The following is a 17,263-nucleotide window of genomic DNA, read 5'->3' as shown; positions in this document are numbered from 1 at the left end:
AAAATTTGGAAACTTTTTTGGTCATCCGAGAAAAAAAAATCTAAAATTTGTTGATTCAGGTCTATAACTATATCTAATTTAGTATACTTATGAACAAATCAAAAATAGATATTGTCCCAAATTTCATTGCAATAGCTTAAAAATTATCAAAACTACAAAAATTAAAAAAAAAATTGATTTGTCGTAAGAATAAAAATTTGTTAACATTTGTTTCTTCTATTTTATTACATAATTTGTAATTTGATGCAACTAATAAACAAATTTCAATTAAAATATTCCTCAGATTTCATTGCTGTAGCGTTGAAATTTCCCAAAATACATATTTATTTAAAAAAAAACACGAAATTTTGCATCGACAAAAAGAATAATTTTCCAAAATTTGTTTCTTTTTCTCTAAAAATTTGTGATTTTGTGAAGTTTGAAAATAAGTCAAAATTATGGGTTCCTCCAAATTTCATTATTATAGCTTTGAAAATAGCAGAATTACGATTTTAATAAAAAAAAATAGAAACTTGGTCAACCTTGAAATAAAAATTTCAAAAATTTGTCTCTTCAAGTCTACAACTGTCTAATTTAGTCCAGTTGTTAAACAAATCCAAAAAAAATATTTTTCAAAATTTCATTGCAATGGCTTTAAAATTATAAGAATTACAAAATTTTATAAAAAAAAATTAATATTGATTTGTGGTAAGAATAAAAATTTGTCCAAATCTGTTTCTTCTCTTTTATTAATTTGTAATTTGGTACAAATTATGTATAAACAAATTTCATTTAGGATATTCCTCAGATTTCATTGCGATAACGTTGAAATTACCAAAAACACAAATTTTAATTTACAAAAAATCTAAATTTTGCATCGTCAAAAACATGAAATTTTCCAAAATTTGTTTCTTTTACTCTAGAAATTTGCGATTTAGTAGTTTGAAATTAACTCAAAATTAGAGCATTCTCTAAATTTCATTCCTATAGTTTCAAAAATAGCATAATTATGATTTTAATAAAAAAAATGGAAATTTTGATAATTTCCGGAGCGCCAGCACGAAAGACTTGGAGGATATTGACGACGTCTCAACAGGATGAGTCGCGCAAAAATCACCCCTTGTAACCACTCTTTCCACCCCAATTGCTTGAAGGAGCGGCTGAAGAACTCGCTGTTATGTCCGATAAGTAAACTCAACTTTGAATAAAGATTTATTGAACTAATACAACAATTAAGAGATACAACAGTTATACATTAAAGATCGACAGGGCAAGTTATCATTATAACGATAAAATTGACACTTTCTTCAATGCGAAATGTAGAAAACTTGTAAAAGTGTGATTGAAAAAATATTTGAAACGTGACTAGAATTAGTGCCTAATAAAACTTACATAATGAGCCTATGATTGTTAACAATTTTGAGCTAATTCACATTGATTCCGACAACCTGGAAGTTGGAAAGGTTTAAAATAATTTAATATCAACAATTATTTGTCTTCAATTTTCAACACATCTCTATCCGATGCCCGAAAAAAATTCTAAAAAAATATTCATATTTAAAAGAATCATAATAAATACTTATCACATATACAACAAGGAAACTTAAACATTTTACTGATCTTTCAACGAAATCACGCTCCACCCCAACACCCTCCGGTCGAACCCCGACGTGAAGAGACTGACGCTGCCGGTGCAGTCGTCGGCCCAAGCTGCGCTTGCCACCATCCTGTTGTGCCCCTGTCTGCTGGACCGCGGCAGTCTCGCCAACCTCTGCCCAGCCAAATCAAAGAGTCTCACGTGGCGGTTGTCGTGCGGGATTGCGATAACTCCTGCGGAAGAGACGCTCAGTCTGTTCACGGCGGAGTCAACTCTTATGGTGGCCACCGGGTACCGCATGTTCTTCAGGTCCCAGACTTTCACGCTGCGGTCGTCGGAACCAGAGACCACTTTGTCCTCGCGAGTGAAGACGGCCGACGTCACGCTCCTGCAGAAATATTTAGAGTTGAAAGCAATAAGTAAAACCAATAAAGTTTTATAATCCAATAACTAAAACATAATTTTTAGGTGACCGAACAAAAATAGGAAACTATTAATCTGAAATTTGCATAACTGCCAGTCAGTTCCTGCAGCAATGCGCGATATACCGGGGGTTCCACGAAGAAAATTTGAATTTTATTTTTTCCCTGCTCTGCCTAACTTTGTAATTAAATTTGGTTAAGGGCGGATTGTGCCCTAGAAAATTCTTATTCCAAGAGATATTTTTAAAACTCTATGTTGTTGTGGCATTGGTAAAAAATCAAGTAATAAAAATGTAAAATGTAAAATTTCTCGCCCGAAATTTCGAAAATTGTCCAACCACGAATTAAAGATGTCACTGTGTAACTTCGCTTTATGTCTAAACTGACCTTTATACCCCAAATAAATCTTTCTTAAGCAGTTTTATAGTCTATTTAGGTTGCAAATATCCAGTTTGACAGTGATTTTATTTAAGGTTGGTATTTAAGAATTGTGCACTAGAGAACTCTTGTTTCAAAGGCTATTTTTAGAATTCTATGTTGTTGCGGCATTGGTAAAAAATTGAGTTATAAAAATGTAAAATTTCAAATTTCCCGCCCGAAATTTCGAAAATTGTCCGACTACGAATTGACGATCTGTCACTGTGTAACGTCGCTTTATGTCTAAACTAAACTTTGTCCTCCAAATAAGCCTTTCTAAAGCAGTTTTATGGTCAGTTTAATGGTCACAGTTTGAGTTATTTTATGTAAAGTTGATATCTCGATCAAGTAACTTTGGAAATTTTAAGATTACAATGTTGGCACCATTGTCTCTCCCGACATTTATCAATTTTTACATGAATGAAAATTGGTGTGCATCAAAAATTACGTAATTAATCAGTGTGTGCCCTTAAAGATGTTCCAAGTGAAGTGAAATTCCCCAAAGATGCGACTGGTGTTGAAAATCGGTAAGAAACAAACCTAATTGCGACGCATTACAATAAACGATGAAAATTTTAAAATTTGTGACCTTGGGTAGACATTTGCAACCTAAACCAACTGAAACTTACACGATCGTCTTTTGCGCTTTGCAACATTTGCAACCGGAACGAATTACACGAAGAAAATTTAAATTTGTGACCTTGGGTCAATTTTCAGTAACACCACTTCGAAATTGCGAGCGGGAAATTTGAAATTTCACACCTTTGATTCGAAATTTTCGAAAAACGCCGCAATATCATTGGATCCGAAAAATGGCTCTCGAATTAAGAACCTTTTAAAGCACAATCCACCATTAACCGAATTTAATTTGAAGGTTCGGGAGAGCAAGAAAAAAATAAAATTGTTACAGTCGAACTTCCATAACTCGAAACTTGAAGGCAAACCACAATTGGTTCGAGTTAAAGAAAAACTAAAGAAAAAATTAAAATTTTATAAAAGTACATAATCCGTTATTAAATTTTAGCACAAATGTTTGTTCTTACAATTTCTTTCATAAAATTGTTTTTTAAAGAATTATAAAAGTCAGTATAGCATAGTCATAGCAAAAAAAAGTTTCAATATTTCAAACGCATTTTTCACTTCTAATTGTAAATCTTCAAAATCTACATCGTTTCGAGTTGCAATTTTTATAATTTTCTGAAATTTTTGTTAAAGATCTCATTCTGATCAGATTTTTTAGAATATTCTTTTTCTTGCACTTAGAAATTTGTTGTCTGGTTCAATTCATCTAGTGGGATATCGTTGTCAGAATCACTTACCAAAACCAGATTTTCGAAATAAAATTCTGAATAGTTTTTTCGGTTACATCGGAGCTCCATATGGCGGATACGATTTTTACACAACCCAGAAGATCAATTTTGGGCATCTTGTTGCAAGTTTTATAGCTATCTAGCACTTTTGATAAAATTCTAGATTCATGGTCACATCTAAACCTATTAATCAACTTCAGAAGAAATTTTCGAATTATATCGTATGAAGTCGAGTTGTAGAAAAATTCGAGTAATAGAAGTTGGAATTGTGGAAGTTCGACTGTATTTCCCAATGTTCAGCAATCCGCGGAACACCCGATACATTAAGTTAACGGTTCTTTCCACTCGTTTTTTGAATTGAACCACCTCAAAGCAGAATTGGTAAAATTAGACCTTCCATAAATATTATTCTTTCACGGTCAAAACAGAGCGGTATTTATAATTTTGTACCCAAAAAAACTGTCAGACCGCGAAATGACTCACTCTGTGTGTCCTTGGAACACCGAAACCGACGGCAAACTTTCCCTAAAATCCCACAGCCTGAACGTAGCGTCTCTTGACGAAGTCACCGCCAGTCTATGACTGTGATGAGTGGCCGTGTGAGTCAACTCCTGGTCATGCCCTAGGGAAGAAAAAGTAGACTCGTTTTTATAGAAACTCCCCCAAACCTGAGAGCGTAGAGATGGTAATCCCCGTTTCGACGTCATGGAGAATCGCGGATCGGTCCCACGAAGCGGTGATAACCTGGTCGGCCCCCATAAGCCACTCGGCGGCGGAAATGGCGCCGCTGTGCCCCAGTAACTCTCTGAAGGGCGTCCGAAGGGATGAGATCTTCGCGTCTATTTTATCGTCAAGCTCGTCTCCTTCAAGTTCTTCTTCGGATGATTGGCCCTTCTATAACATTACCGATGAGTCACACGTTTAAATTCGATCGGTTGAGTTGGAGATTTTCCAATTGAATGCGTAAATATTCGATTTTTTAAATGATTTGCTCGATGGCGAAATTGGTTTCGCTTAGAAGGTCAATCGCAAAATATGCAAAGTGGACAATTATTAAACAAGTCGAAGTGTATCGGCGAACTGCAGGATCATCATAGATAATTCGCTACGATACTTAGTCATTAAAAAAAACAGAACTTATGTTTAAGTAATTATTTTGTAATTACTGTTGTTATAAATAAACACTGAAATATGAAAACTGAGAACTCTGCGCGGAAAATTACCGGTAAATCCCAGTTCAAAGCGGCCTGCCATATGTGGGCAGAGCAGTCGCCGCTCCCGGTCAAAACCAAATCTTTCGAAGGATGAAATCGGATGGAATTCACTGATCCTGTATGTCCTTGATATTGAAGCAAGCATCGTGTTGTGTCGATGCTCCAAATGCACGCACTGTGATCTAAAAAAAGAAGAAATTTGCATGATTGTTCCGATACGTAAACACATTACTAATTAGTTAATAATAACCGAAATATTGAAATGGGAATTTAAATCGTTTCAAGGATCGCATTACTAAATAATTAGCATGAATTTAAGTAGAAACATGCACCAAACTCGTTAAAAGTCAATAAGGATAACTCAGGTTTAGAATGACCATGTAGATTTTCTCGTTATGTAACTGTAATGCGTGATTACGACGATGGAAATTGTATTAGGTACTCGAGGGAAATTCGGTGGCTACTATTGATTCGTAAAAAACTGTCTTTTTTGCCCATCAATTTTACGAGCGGTCGAACCATGGTCACGAAAGTGCAGAAAAAACGATGAATTCGTTACCTTTCGTGCGCGTTGCCGGACGTTCAATTTTGAACGAGTTTGCTCTTTTTTGAGAGATCGATAATACTAGTTTACAAATATTTTTTTGTTTCGTGTGAATAATAAAAAGCATTTTTAAATGTAGCATTCTGAGGCGGACAGTAACATTAATGTGCATATTTTTTTGTTTTAGACAAATGAAAACAAAGTTTATACTAATTTTGACCTCCTTAATTCAAATTTGCAATTTTACTGTAGATAATGTCGTGTAGGCGCCAAATTTTAAATGCGACTCTATGATTGGTCCTTTAAACAAGAACTGTCACATTTGTCACTAAATTGTAGAAGCATCAGCAACTTGTTTTTCTCCAAACGTCACAACAAGTCACTATTTTTAGGTCGTTATTAGACAATAAAGTAGGCAATTTTGTTATAGGTAATAAAAAGCGCTTGTTGTCGAGGAAACACTTTTTCTGCCTAGGAAGAAAATGGTAATTTGGATCAATGATCATTATATTTGACATTTAGCTGTGGGGCCATCTATGAATCAAAATTGACGAGTATCCTCTACAGATATCTAACTTATCCCTTTCAAAACCTGCTGATTTCAAAAATTGTTCCTTTGTAAGTCGGTAAATTTCCTGCAGGAAAAAACCTAATTATGTACGAATTACATACAAGACTTTATATTCAGTTGTATTGTTATAATCACTAATAATATTTCATGTATTTGTAATTAATTTTTATTCATATTACTTAAAGTATAGTGGGTGGTAGGTTTATCTCTGATAACTAAGCTTAACCTTTGCTCCTGATACTACCCTAATATAGACGTCTGCCCTTTGATCCGGGTAGATATTCTTAATTTGTATTTCTAATAGAAATTATGTATTTGATCTTTGATCCGGATGCGTCCCCCACTAGACATTTGGTCTTTAACCCATTTTTATCTGTTAGAACTCATATAAAACCACCACCACCCTGTTATAATTCAATTCCGTTTTTACCATCGTAGTTGCGGTTACCCTGTAAACGTATTTTTGTCGAATATACATTTTAATTAAGTACATTGAGTGTCTCTGTGAGTGCCCATCACTGATTTCCCTTTTTGACGACGACAAGTCCCAAGAAGGTCCCATAACAGTATGCTAGGAATTTTGTAACTTTGGTTTAACCCCGCCCCCATAGACAAATGACGATTTGAATTTGTCAAATCAAGGAATGGATAGCCTCCTTTACACAACATAATCAAAAATTTGACAACTCTAGTGTCACACTTGTCAAGAAGATTTGCAGTTTTGCGGGAATTTAATTAATCGTAAAACCTTCGTCGATTTTGATCTTGTTTCGTCTTCTAATGTGTAGACATTTCTACTCCGGCTTCTGGCAAATATCAAAGAACTATCAAAATGTTGCAGAGTAAATCAGACTTCCAGGTAAAATTCAATTGGCCCAAAAGGTAGGCGGAGTTAAACCAAAGTTATAAAATTCTGACTATAGTAACAATTTTCTTTTAAAAGAATAAAATTAGGCATAGAAACTTGTGACAGCTTCTAACTGCGCCGTTTTTAATGTTATGGTTACAAACTTTATTTACATTTGAAGTGCAAGTGCAAGTCTTTATTCTACTAGTCCAGAAATGTGTATGGAGAAATTTACAACGCATACGAGAGGTTAAATTCTATTTTGACATTATTTATTTATAATTATTTGGCATTGACAAGCGGTCGTTTTACTTGTCATTACGGATGTCGTCCACAAAAAGCCACTTTATGGACGCTGAACGATATCGTAAAACGTAGATTATTATACAATCGGAGAAAAAACCCTTTTTGTTATCATCACGGCACCGAACCCATCATTTTAAAAGTGCCATTTTCGTATTCTCTGAAGCGAAATATGGACATTCCTAGTAAGTTTGTTGGTTCTAAATACAAAATAAGATAATATATTTTGTAATATTCTGTACGAATTGTAAACAATAACACCAAAGTTTCGATTTCCTCAATTGAGTAACACAAATTTCCTGCCAGTCGCCAATTTAATTATATTTATCAAGTCATATTTTAATCGCTTTACATTGTAAACATGTTTGCATTATTCCCCATATCAACTGGACGTTTTCCACGTAAAATCGTTCGAAAATAAATGTTTCATCACTATCGCGAGTCCATAAAAATTAACCACGGCGTAAAACAACAATTAAATTTGAAAGCACGTTCTCAAAAGTGTAACATTACCGTTTTATTCAAGTTGTTAAATCGGAAAAACGAACATTTAGAAAGTCTCTTTTATTGTGACCAGTTGGATTTACTTGTATTTAATAATTATAGAACTGGCTATCGCGCCTCCAAGGACATTTAGCATGCACACATTTAACGTGCTAAAATTAAACTAAATAAAAATGTGATTTTGTTAAAAAGCGCCGGTAATTAGGTCGCCGCCCAGAGCCGTAATCGCCTAATTAACTTTCGAGTCGCTGAAAATTTCACGGCTCATTCGTTGAATTAATTCTGGAATTGTATTCACTTTCCCATTTATCCATTGTCTGTTTTGACGAGATCCTGTGAATTTTGATCGCCTCACTGCGTCACTATACATTTATTCATCTGACCGTGACCTTTCATTTCTTATTCCACAGCAATTTGGTGTTCAATACTCGATGTGTATAATTGCATAATTTATATCAATATTGATTGGCAATAATTATGCTGGTCTTCTGTTATTATCGAATCGATATCTGGACACATGTTGCCGCTAGTTGCGAATTGATTAAGGGTCAAGGTCGCCATAAAAGATTCATACCTGCAGAAGCGGTCCCAATTACCGGAACACCTGGCCTTGCCACAGATACTTCCCACACTCCATCCTTGTGTCCACAGTAGTCTCTAATGAGACCACAGTTGTACTGGGGGGCCTTGAAGCTCGACACTATTTTGCTCGTTTGAGCCTTCAGTTTATGGGCGGTTTTGGACTTTTGAGAAGATGAGCTCACTGGAAGCAACAATGAGAATTTCGCAACAAAATCACAAGAACTTACATTTTTTTGTTAAAACTTTTGATATGTTGTTCTCATAATCGACGCAGTCCGGTTTGTCGAACGTGTCCTTCTCAATTTTCTCATTCAGCAATTCTATCTTATCTTGTACTGCAACAACACAATTGGGACTGCAGCTACACACGGGAGCAACTTACATGTCTGATTCTCCTGATACAAAATATCGAACTCTTTTTCAATAAGCCTAAACAAATTAAACAGCTTCGTCTTGTAAGCCGGCGTGAGCGGACAATCATTTTCTATGTCTGAGCGAAATCCAAAGAAAAAATCTCCGTCGATGATGCCACTCTGCGGTCGATTCATAGAGCCCCGTTTTCCTTTCGTCTGACCCTTACTATTCGAAGTGTTTTGATTGACTGACATCCTAGACGCGGGAGAATACTTAAATTGTTCGAAACTTACGATAGAGCAGTGGAATCGATAAACATGCCCATTACTAGCCCGACTAATTACCTGTTGGAAGCTCACTTATTGGCCACTGTCCGGGCGCACTGCACCACCACAACCTGCTCAAGGTCTGCGATTACGTTAAATCCGAAATATTACGTTTATAAACAAAACCAGCATGTTTATATTAATTCGGATCGACTTTGATGTCTGACATTTCAATGACAGGAGCTTGACAGCTGACGCGGCGGCAGCCGCCCACAGAGGGCGCCGCGGTCGGTATTACAGGTTTCTTCCTACATTTTAACTTAAATTACTTTTTTTATGTTAATTCTTGCAATACACAAGCCGTGACCACGTTAAATTACGTTAAATTCGTCGAATTAACAGTGGAGACAAAACCAGCATTTGTTTCGACTCCAAAATTATAGTTTTGCGTGATTAATCACAGAGGACGCCACGAGCGTTACAGGTTTCTTGTCACAAATACGCAAATTCAAATTTTTAAAATTTTATTTGTTAAAATTACAAAATCCAGCACCGGTTGCATCCTAAGACTACAATAAATTAGACGAACAACATGAATAAATAAATAAATATCAACAATCATGTATATGGTAATGTGCAAAAAGCATAAGTACTTTGGTTTAATCTCATTAGTATTAGTAAAATACCACATTGTAATACTGAGCAGTCTTACGGGTTAATAATTAATTCGTGTTTGTACTATTCGTGTTATTTCTTACGTTCGCATTAGCATGTTGTTGAACGTTTTCCGTTAATTCCTTCCCTGTCGTTTCAAATGGAAGTACCAGACATGCTATCGCTGCCAAAAGTGCAGCCACGGTGTAGATACTAGTTGCAAATACAATAGAGCTTTTCAATAGTACCTAAAAACAGAACTTATAATCCGATTTTAGAAAAATTAGCGTACCTGAGCGACGTAGGGTGTGACCATGGCCCCTAATCTAGCCATAGCGCTGCAGGATCCAACTCCCACAGCCCTCAAAGACGTGGGGTAGACTTCCGGGGTGTAGACGTACGCGGCTTGGAACACCCCCGCGATGATTCCACGGGCTAAGAACAACATTATCGTCAGGAAAACGCGTCTGAAAAAGAACGTAAAGGAACTAAAGAGACACATTATTGAATGGTACTTTTCTGAACAGACGACGAGGAAGCAGCAGGAGACCGCGTACACCACGAATTGCACCGCCATGGTCTTCTTCCGCCCGAATCTCTCGATGGTGAAGATCGTGATAAAGATACCCGGAAATTCCGCCAAAGTGGTCCACAACAAGTCCATGTAATCTGTGGTCTGCAGCTGCTTGCAATCCGCGGCGCAGGTATCGAGAGTCTGGGATGGCAGAGGAGTGCTTGAGCACAAGATGCTGGAGGTCTCAAAGAGCTCCGTGGTCATAAGAACGAGGCCATAGTAGCAAAACGCGCACGCCATCCTTCAATCAACACGTTATAAGGGAATAAGGTGATGCTGTCATACCAAATAAACCACAGTAGAAGAGATGTTCTTCTCAGAGAGGGTACTAGGAGGTCCCGGAAGCGTCCCCGATGAGGCGAAGAAGTCGTAGCGTCGTCTACGACCAAGCGTCCCAGTAGCATCGGTTTCCCGTTGTCTTTAGCGATTTTTTCTAACGTTTCTAACGCTTTGTCGGTTTGTCCGCTCGCGACGTGGTACCTGGCGGACTCAGGCAGCCACTAAAAAAACTAAAATGTAGAAAAATGGGAATGGTTGAGTGGTCACTTACAGGACAAACTACAGCGAAAGCTAACAATGGACCAGTTGACAAGGCCAAGAGCCACTGCCAGCCCAGTGTAGGCATGACCACTAATGCTAGTGCAACCTCAAAACATGCACCCAATGCCCAAAAACACTGCAATTTCAAATAAAAACAAACCACACACACAAGGGAGGACTTACATCAAGCAAGACAACACATTTTGCTCTTTGTTTGGTGGGCAAAAACTCTGCATAAAGCGTCACTCTAAAAACGTAACAAAATGCAAAGACAAACGGAAACAAACGGTACTTACGATTGGGGGGTACAACCAATTGCAAATCCTACTAAGCCTCTCAACAGCAAAATCCACATAAAACTAGGCGCTATAGCACTTAGCAAGCCGTAATAAAACAACAAAACTGCACATAAAGTCAGGGCCTAAAAACGTGAGTTAGTTTGGTATGTACCAAAAAGCGCCCATATAATTACGTGTTTACGCCCATATCTATCACTTAGATTCCCCCAGAAAGTTGAAGACAACATCATCCCCAAGAACACAATTGTGGTAGTCAACGCTTGTTGGTACCTAGAAATGTGCCAATCACAATGCAGCGCCGGTGATAAAATAGATAAAATCGTCATTTCCATGCTGTCAGCCATCCAACAAAGACCAGTCCACAGAGACAGTTTGACTTGAAACCACCCAAAACCCAAAGCATTCACCGCCTGCGTCACCGTGAATGTGTCTAAAACAAGACCATGGGGGCACAGTTACAAAAATTTGTTTATTTACCATCGGGGACCACCGACACCGAGGCCATTTCGATGTCCTGGGGCAAACCATTGTCCGCGTCAGACGTGGGGGCTGTAGTGCTGTTGCCATCAATGTCTTGGTAGCCTTTCGAGCGACGTAAAACCATGGTGGGATACTAAAGTTACGACACCAAAGATTGCATTTCTTCCTACGTGGATGAAGGAAATATAACCTCAAAATCATCTGTCAGAAGTGACAGTGACAAAAATAATCCAAGCTAAGACGCACGTCACAGCGGGTTTTTTAAATTTAAATAAAAGGATCAAGTCCTGAATCCTAAATCAGAGTTTAAATTTTCTTTCTTTGGGTTCAATCTTCTCACCGAACTGAAAAAGGTTGCTTTTAGTAGATTTTAAATTTAAATTCCAAGCAAGCGCTAACTTCACACCGGTCAGCATGTCAATTGTTTGTTTTTAATTTTTTAAACACTTCTTGAGGTATTTTTAATATTAAAATGTTTACAGAAGCTGTTTGCGTCATAAAATGTTATCAGAACATTGTATCAGAACAATTCCACGTCCATTGTAAGTATCTTTAATGGAATTCTATTATTTATCTTGGTTTCACTACGAATTATTGTAGTAAAAGATGTTAATCAGTGTAAACCACAATTAGCTATTGTCCAATATGAGACTGTTATCTTTTGAGTGAAAAGAACATTTCAATAACGCGTGTTATCTGCAGCTTGATGATATAGTAATAGTGTAAAGCTAATTTTACTCATTTTTAGATTGGATTTGTCTGCTGGAAGTTATCACTGTCATCAATCATGGTAAGTGCGAGTGCTTTGACGTAAATAACCATAATGGAAAAATTACAGTCGAAATTCTCGTTCAGGGGGCTTATGGCGCCCACCCTCACCCCCTTCAATCCGGATCTGTGAGTTTTTCCAGTCTATTTTCCATAATATAATTTTTTTATAGGTCGCTCAACTTGAAGGTCATTGAGGACTACGCAAAATTTCTTGCCGATGCAAACATTAAAGGGATATTAAGTAAGGATTATCACATGAAAAATCGAATTTGAAATATTTTTTTCCTTCCATTTCTAATTTAAACTCTTGCAGTCAATGGTACGAGCGGCGAGGGCATGTCAATGACCGTAATCGAAAGAAAACAATCAACTGAAGAATGGGTCAAAGCGGTCAAAAACACGAATCAACACCTAATGGTGCAAGTTGGAGGAGCCCCCTTGCCCGACGTCTTGGAATTGGCAAGACATGCGGAATCTGTGGGTGCCCACTCCCTTCTCTGTTTGCCCGATCTCTACTTCAAACCTAAAACTTCTGCGGACCTCATTGAATACTTGAAAACTATAGGCGCAGCGGCCCCCAAGACGCCACTGCTCTATTACCACATTCCGGGCTTTACCAACGTCGCCAGTAAATAATTACTGCACTGTATATACCTAGTAAACATTTTATGGCTTAAGTCAAACCACCCTTAAGGGCCCCACAAACGTCGTTCTTGCACGACGGTTTTGACGGTTGGAACGAAACGGTCGGAAAAACTGAGGTCTGTGGGTAAAACTGTCGATTCAACACGACGGTTTTTGCCCACAGACCTCGGTTTTTCCGACCGTTTCGTTCCAACCGTCGAAACCGTCGTTCAGAAACGTCGTGCAAGAACGAGGTTTGTGGGGCTCTTTAGAAATAAAACTGGGTGTTGTAAACTGCAGCCGACAAATGACTAGGTAGAGGGTTGACCGATGGTTGAATAGGCGTGCGTCTATTTTTATGGTCCCCAACCGCAAGGATTAGACTGTCCGGTCCTCTCATAATGTGGCCATAAAATTTACTAGGTGTATGTCAACTGGGTTTACAATAGCCGGCACGAAATGCTGTGTTTATGACTTAATTGGGGTCCTAACTGCACCACAGTACTTGATTCTTAAATTTTGTTATTTATGGCAGGTACCGACATCACCCCACACCGGGTGATCACTTTTACCGATGCCTGTCATAAATTACAAGATTTAAGAATCAACTACTGTAGTAATCTTGTCCCTTTGTGCAGGTAGGACCCCAATGAAGTCATAAACACGGAATTTGGTGCCGGCACAGTAACTCTTTTTTGTACTAAACTCGCACTTTCAGTACACATGGGCGAGTTCTTGAAAGCAGTCGTCGGAAAAATCCCCACTTTCCACGGAATTAAATTTACCTCCACTGACTTGGTGGAAGCGGTGAGCGCTTTGAAAGCCAACGATGGGAAATACGCGGTTTTCCTGGGGGCTGACCAACTCATGGCCGGGGCGTACGCCCTCGGATTGGACTCTGCGATTGCCACTACTTTGAACATCTTCCCGCATTTGGGAGTAGAGATTCTAGATTCTATCAAGAAATCCCAAGTGGACAAGGCCAGACAGGCTCAAGATACTCTGACTGAAATTTGCGATGTGATCACCAAAAATGGGACTTGGGTGCCCACCATGAAGACTGCCATGAATCTGTACACGCCCATCAACGTAGGGAAAGCAAGAGGGCCGTTGATTAACCTCAAGGATGAGCATGTTGAGTTGATCAAGGAAGGGATCAAACTTCTGAACGTACGGAAGTAATTTTTATTAAAAGTAATGTAATAATAAATTAATAGTCAGTCTTAATCTTGATGGGGCGAATAAAACTTCGAAGGCAGCACAGGCGAGACTGTGTTGCTCCCAAACCTCTCACTGAAAGACCGGTTCTGTGAGTGGTACCTCATCTCAATGACTTTATCGTAAAATCTGGACAACTTAACGGCGTTGGAGGACCCCGCTGCCAAGTATCTCGCTTGTCGCGAGTCTAAAACGATCTCATCTGCCCCAAATTGACTCGCCAACGTCCCTATTACAGATTTCCTCTCATCCACTTGATCCACCTTTGTCCCAATGACCAGAATCGGCATTTGCGTCGTCCCCAAGAAGTTCTCAGGGTCGTACTCGTCCACCGACACTGCACTTAAAATCGACGTGGAGTTAACATCGCGATTTATCAGTTCCTGCAGCCACTTGTGAAGATTCATCTCGCTTTTGCGATTTGTAAGATCGTGGACTAGAATAACCCCATGACAGGGGTTGTAGAAGACGTGTCTTGTATTTCGATGGTTATTGCTGCCTCCGACGTCCCAGAATTCGATGAAATAGGTCTTTTGCTCCTTGGTGCCTTCCTTGTATTCGTGGAGTTTCACTTCGACGGAGCAACCGACCGTCCAACTTGGGGATCTTATGGGTTCGTTGTTCGCAGCGAGTTGGACAAAAGAGGTCTTACCCACGCCCGAGTCGCCCAGGACCATTACGCGGACGCGGTCTATCGCCGTCATTTTGCGGGTTTTGATTCGTGAAGAAGTGTCAAATTTTCAGGTTAACACTCGGAGAAACGAACTACGGGTAACGTGGCAACGTGTAATTTGACCTACTCTCGAGGCACAACACCTACCGTTCGTCACTTATTTGGTAATAAATTCGAGTTGCTGCAACAACAAGATGTGAGGATTTGAGTCCTGAAATGCTGCGGTAAATTACAATGCCAAAAGTGAGGCTTTTCCTAATTTTTTTAAGACTTGTTGTAGTAGGTACAGGTGCACCGGTACAAATAATCTACGACTTTTAAGGAGGTAACATGTGAGGTTATGTTACCATTTTTGGATCATGTCGAAAACCGTCGAAACGTGCTTTTCGTGCAAAGTAACTTCAATTTGCTGCCTCAGCGGCATTGGGGGCTACCTCATCTATCAAGCCAAGCAGCCCCTCCAGCGACACAAAAGCTCCCTAATTTTACTAGGACTGGGTAATTCTATCATTAAAACCCCCATAAAACGTTCTAATTTTTTATTCAGGCTCTATAGGTTTAGCCGTTGGTGAAATTTTCGATCGATCGCCGTTTCGCCGCTCCAATAAATTAACCGAAAATGAATAAAACGCGTTCATTTTCCAACTTTGCCTAACTTGGTGTCCGTTTTGGGGTTAGCTGTGACGTTTTGTACAGCAACAATCAGTTCGTTAGCCCTCGTCTGTAAGTCGCGCAGATCGTGGATGTACAGAATCCGTAAAACTTTAGCGGCTTGGTTTAAAACAGGGTCGTTCAGATCAAAGCCTAAATCTGCGTCTTGGAATGGGAATGGGGTGCCCTGAAATAATCAAAATATAAAGGGGCAAACTCCGATTTTAGTACCTTGATTATAACTTCGCTTGGATTTGCTTGCGCTTGAGGAGACAGTCTGGTTGTGATGAGTTTGGCAACAGCTTCTAGAGTCACCAGAGGGTCAGGATGTGGAGTTATATTCAACTGTTTGGCTACACTTGTAATGCCATCAGCGAAATCTTTACTTTGAACTGAAAATAAAGCGTTAAAAAGAATCAAAAATTGTGATCAATTTACAGTCTAGTTTGTCCAAAGGATTTTCAGCCACCACACTAGGAACTGAAGACACTTTCAAATTCTCCACTGCATGTTTAATGTACAGATCTCCTAAAACAAAGCTAATCAGGACAAATTCCTTAAAACCCGACGACTCGTACTGTTCTTATGAGTTTCTATTTGCACGGCATAGCCCAGGAGCCACTGGAGCTGCTCCTGTGGAGTTTCCAAGTTTGGAGCCCCAAGCTCGTGTCTGTATTTCTCAAAACTCGCAGTCCAGTCGTTGGAATTCACATTTTTTAACTCATTTTTCACATCAGGGCTCGCTTTGTTTATTTTATTAACTTCCAGCCAGGCTACGATTTTCCTAAAAGTTGTCTCGTCTGAAAAGTGAGGTTAGATAAATAAAGCCGGCAATATTTCGGCAACATTACCGTTTACGTTCACTGAGTCACATTGCGGGTACTCTAGAGCAGCTAAGAGTCGTTTTACCATCTCAAAATTGATGTAATTTGTTCTAGTTTCTCTTAACTTTGAAAAGTGGTGTAATGTCAAAGCTGCTAAAATATTTTGACATTAGGCAACCAACAATACAGTTGTCCATCATACAAGTTACAGTCGAATTTCGACTCGTCGTCTCACATTAGTCCTACAAGTTGGAATTTCTTCGCTAGCTATGGTTTCCCACGTTTGTTTGAATTTTCGCGCGAAAATATTAACAACAATGTGGCGGTCTTAATCCAGCGACGAATGAACGCGAAGGACAGTTTTTACCGCGGTTTCGTAATGACTTAATCCCTTCATTTAATCAGTTGAGCGCCGCGACTTGAAGTGAACGGATGTGTTGGTGCATGTGAAGTGAAATAGTGCCGTTTGTGGATTTGAATTAAAAGGTAGGTGAGTTTATTTGGGAACAATGCAGTGCAGAAACATTTCGCGGGACTTTTCATTCATAAGTTTTAAAATCGTACTCTTGTTTAAAGTAAGATTTGTTTAAGTCTAATTCAATGCGCAACTTAGCTGATATAGCTTCATGTGTTAGCTTTTCTAGTGGAGAGATAACTGTATAAAATATATAAAGGCCACTGCGCTCCCGAAACAATGAAAATTTTAAGGAAGTAAACCGAATGTTTCCTGTAAATTCATGTATCTATCCAAAATCTAAAAGCAAAATTGTTTAAAGTAATAAACGAAAAGTCCGAAGAAACTAAGGCGAAATGTGCCTAAATTGAAACGTCCCTTAAAATTTTCATTGTTTCGGGAGCGCAGTGGCCTTTATTAGCGAACAATTTTTTGCGCAATAAGAAAAACAGTTAGGTAATCACATAATCCTATTTCATAAGATGTTCGGGTGTCAATCATTTAGCGGCTCTCGTCTGGGCCTTTGTTTGCCACAAATAGTTTTTTGAAAAAAAAGAGTTAGGTAATCGTTTTTAATTAGTCGATCACTAG

The 17,263-nt window shown here is 38.6% G+C and overlaps 5 protein-coding genes and 1 long non-coding RNA gene across 11 annotated transcripts; 2 read left to right on the top strand and 4 right to left on the bottom strand.

Moving 5' to 3' along the window:
- Nucleotides 1-1,178: 1,178 nt before the first annotated feature.
- LOC148182026 (WD repeat-containing protein 37-like) lies at nt 1,179-9,184 on the bottom strand. Of its 3 annotated transcripts, none has more exons than XM_088050000.1 (8): nt 8,989-9,184; nt 8,673-8,916; nt 8,518-8,625; nt 8,283-8,471; nt 4,949-5,121; nt 4,394-4,619; nt 4,209-4,347; nt 1,179-1,964 (listed from the first exon to the last, which is right to left on the bottom strand). In XM_088050000.1, exons 2-8 carry the CDS (start codon nt 8,896-8,898, stop codon nt 1,592-1,594), a joined length of 1,434 nt encoding a protein of 477 aa, XP_087906126.1. In that variant the 5' UTR covers nt 8,899-8,916; nt 8,989-9,184; the 3' UTR covers nt 1,179-1,591. The 3 variants fall into 3 exon arrangements, with proteins under 3 accessions (XP_087906126.1, XP_087906125.1, XP_087906127.1); XM_088049999.1 differs by having other exon boundaries at nt 8,673-8,899; XM_088050001.1 differs by having other exon boundaries at nt 4,394-4,616; nt 8,673-8,899.
- Nucleotides 9,185-9,417: 233 nt separating this feature from the next.
- Nucleotides 9,418-11,670, bottom strand: LOC148182025 (synaptic vesicle 2-related protein). Of its 3 annotated transcripts, XM_088049997.1 has the most exons (9): nt 11,455-11,670; nt 11,151-11,407; nt 10,975-11,099; nt 10,862-10,925; nt 10,689-10,814; nt 10,424-10,638; nt 10,080-10,379; nt 9,857-10,031; nt 9,418-9,812 (listed from the first exon to the last, which is right to left on the bottom strand). In XM_088049997.1, the coding sequence occupies exons 1-9, from the start codon at nt 11,579-11,581 to the stop codon at nt 9,633-9,635; spliced, it is 1,569 nt and encodes a 522-aa protein (XP_087906123.1). In that variant the 5' UTR covers nt 11,582-11,670; the 3' UTR covers nt 9,418-9,632. The 3 variants fall into 3 exon arrangements, with proteins under 3 accessions (XP_087906123.1, XP_087906122.1, XP_087906124.1); XM_088049996.1 differs by having other exon boundaries at nt 9,857-10,379; XM_088049998.1 differs by lacking the exon at nt 10,689-10,814.
- A 269-nt stretch (nt 11,671-11,939) lies between these two features.
- On the top strand, nt 11,940-14,079 carry LOC148182024 (N-acetylneuraminate lyase-like). The gene is made up of 6 exons (XM_088050002.1): nt 11,940-11,999; nt 12,206-12,247; nt 12,296-12,354; nt 12,399-12,469; nt 12,542-12,856; nt 13,571-14,079. Exons 2-6 carry the CDS (start codon nt 12,245-12,247, stop codon nt 14,032-14,034), a joined length of 912 nt encoding a protein of 303 aa, XP_087906128.1. The 5' UTR covers nt 11,940-11,999; nt 12,206-12,244; the 3' UTR covers nt 14,035-14,079.
- LOC148182023 (rab-like protein 3) lies at nt 14,024-14,873 on the bottom strand. Its single transcript, XM_088050004.1, has one exon. The coding sequence runs from the start codon at nt 14,772-14,774 to the stop codon at nt 14,076-14,078; it is 699 nt and encodes a 232-aa protein (XP_087906130.1). The 5' UTR covers nt 14,775-14,873; the 3' UTR covers nt 14,024-14,075.
- Nucleotides 14,874-14,876: 3 nt separating this feature from the next.
- Nucleotides 14,877-15,380, top strand: LOC148182022 (uncharacterized). Of its 2 annotated transcripts, XR_015771711.1 has the most exons (3): nt 14,877-14,967; nt 15,024-15,241; nt 15,291-15,380. It is a non-coding gene; the product is annotated as an uncharacterized LOC148182022 (long non-coding RNA). The 2 variants fall into 2 exon arrangements; XR_015771710.1 differs by having other exon boundaries at nt 14,912-15,241.
- On the bottom strand, nt 15,268-16,410 carry LOC148182021 (tRNA-splicing ligase complex subunit RTRAF). Its single transcript, XM_088050003.1, has 5 exons — nt 16,246-16,410; nt 15,973-16,194; nt 15,833-15,922; nt 15,626-15,786; nt 15,268-15,581 (listed from the first exon to the last, which is right to left on the bottom strand). Exons 1-5 carry the CDS (start codon nt 16,304-16,306, stop codon nt 15,378-15,380), a joined length of 738 nt encoding a protein of 245 aa, XP_087906129.1. The 5' UTR covers nt 16,307-16,410; the 3' UTR covers nt 15,268-15,377.
- Between the last annotated feature and the right edge of the window lie 853 nt (nt 16,411-17,263).

Source organism: Gnatocerus cornutus, chromosome 1, assembly GCF_029298725.1.
Source record: "Gnatocerus cornutus isolate USDA-ARS CGAHR chromosome 1, icGnaCorn1.1, whole genome shotgun sequence".
NCBI lineage: Eukaryota > Metazoa > Arthropoda > Insecta > Coleoptera > Tenebrionidae > Gnatocerus > Gnatocerus cornutus.
This window is presented reverse-complemented; position numbering and strand designations above follow the sequence as displayed.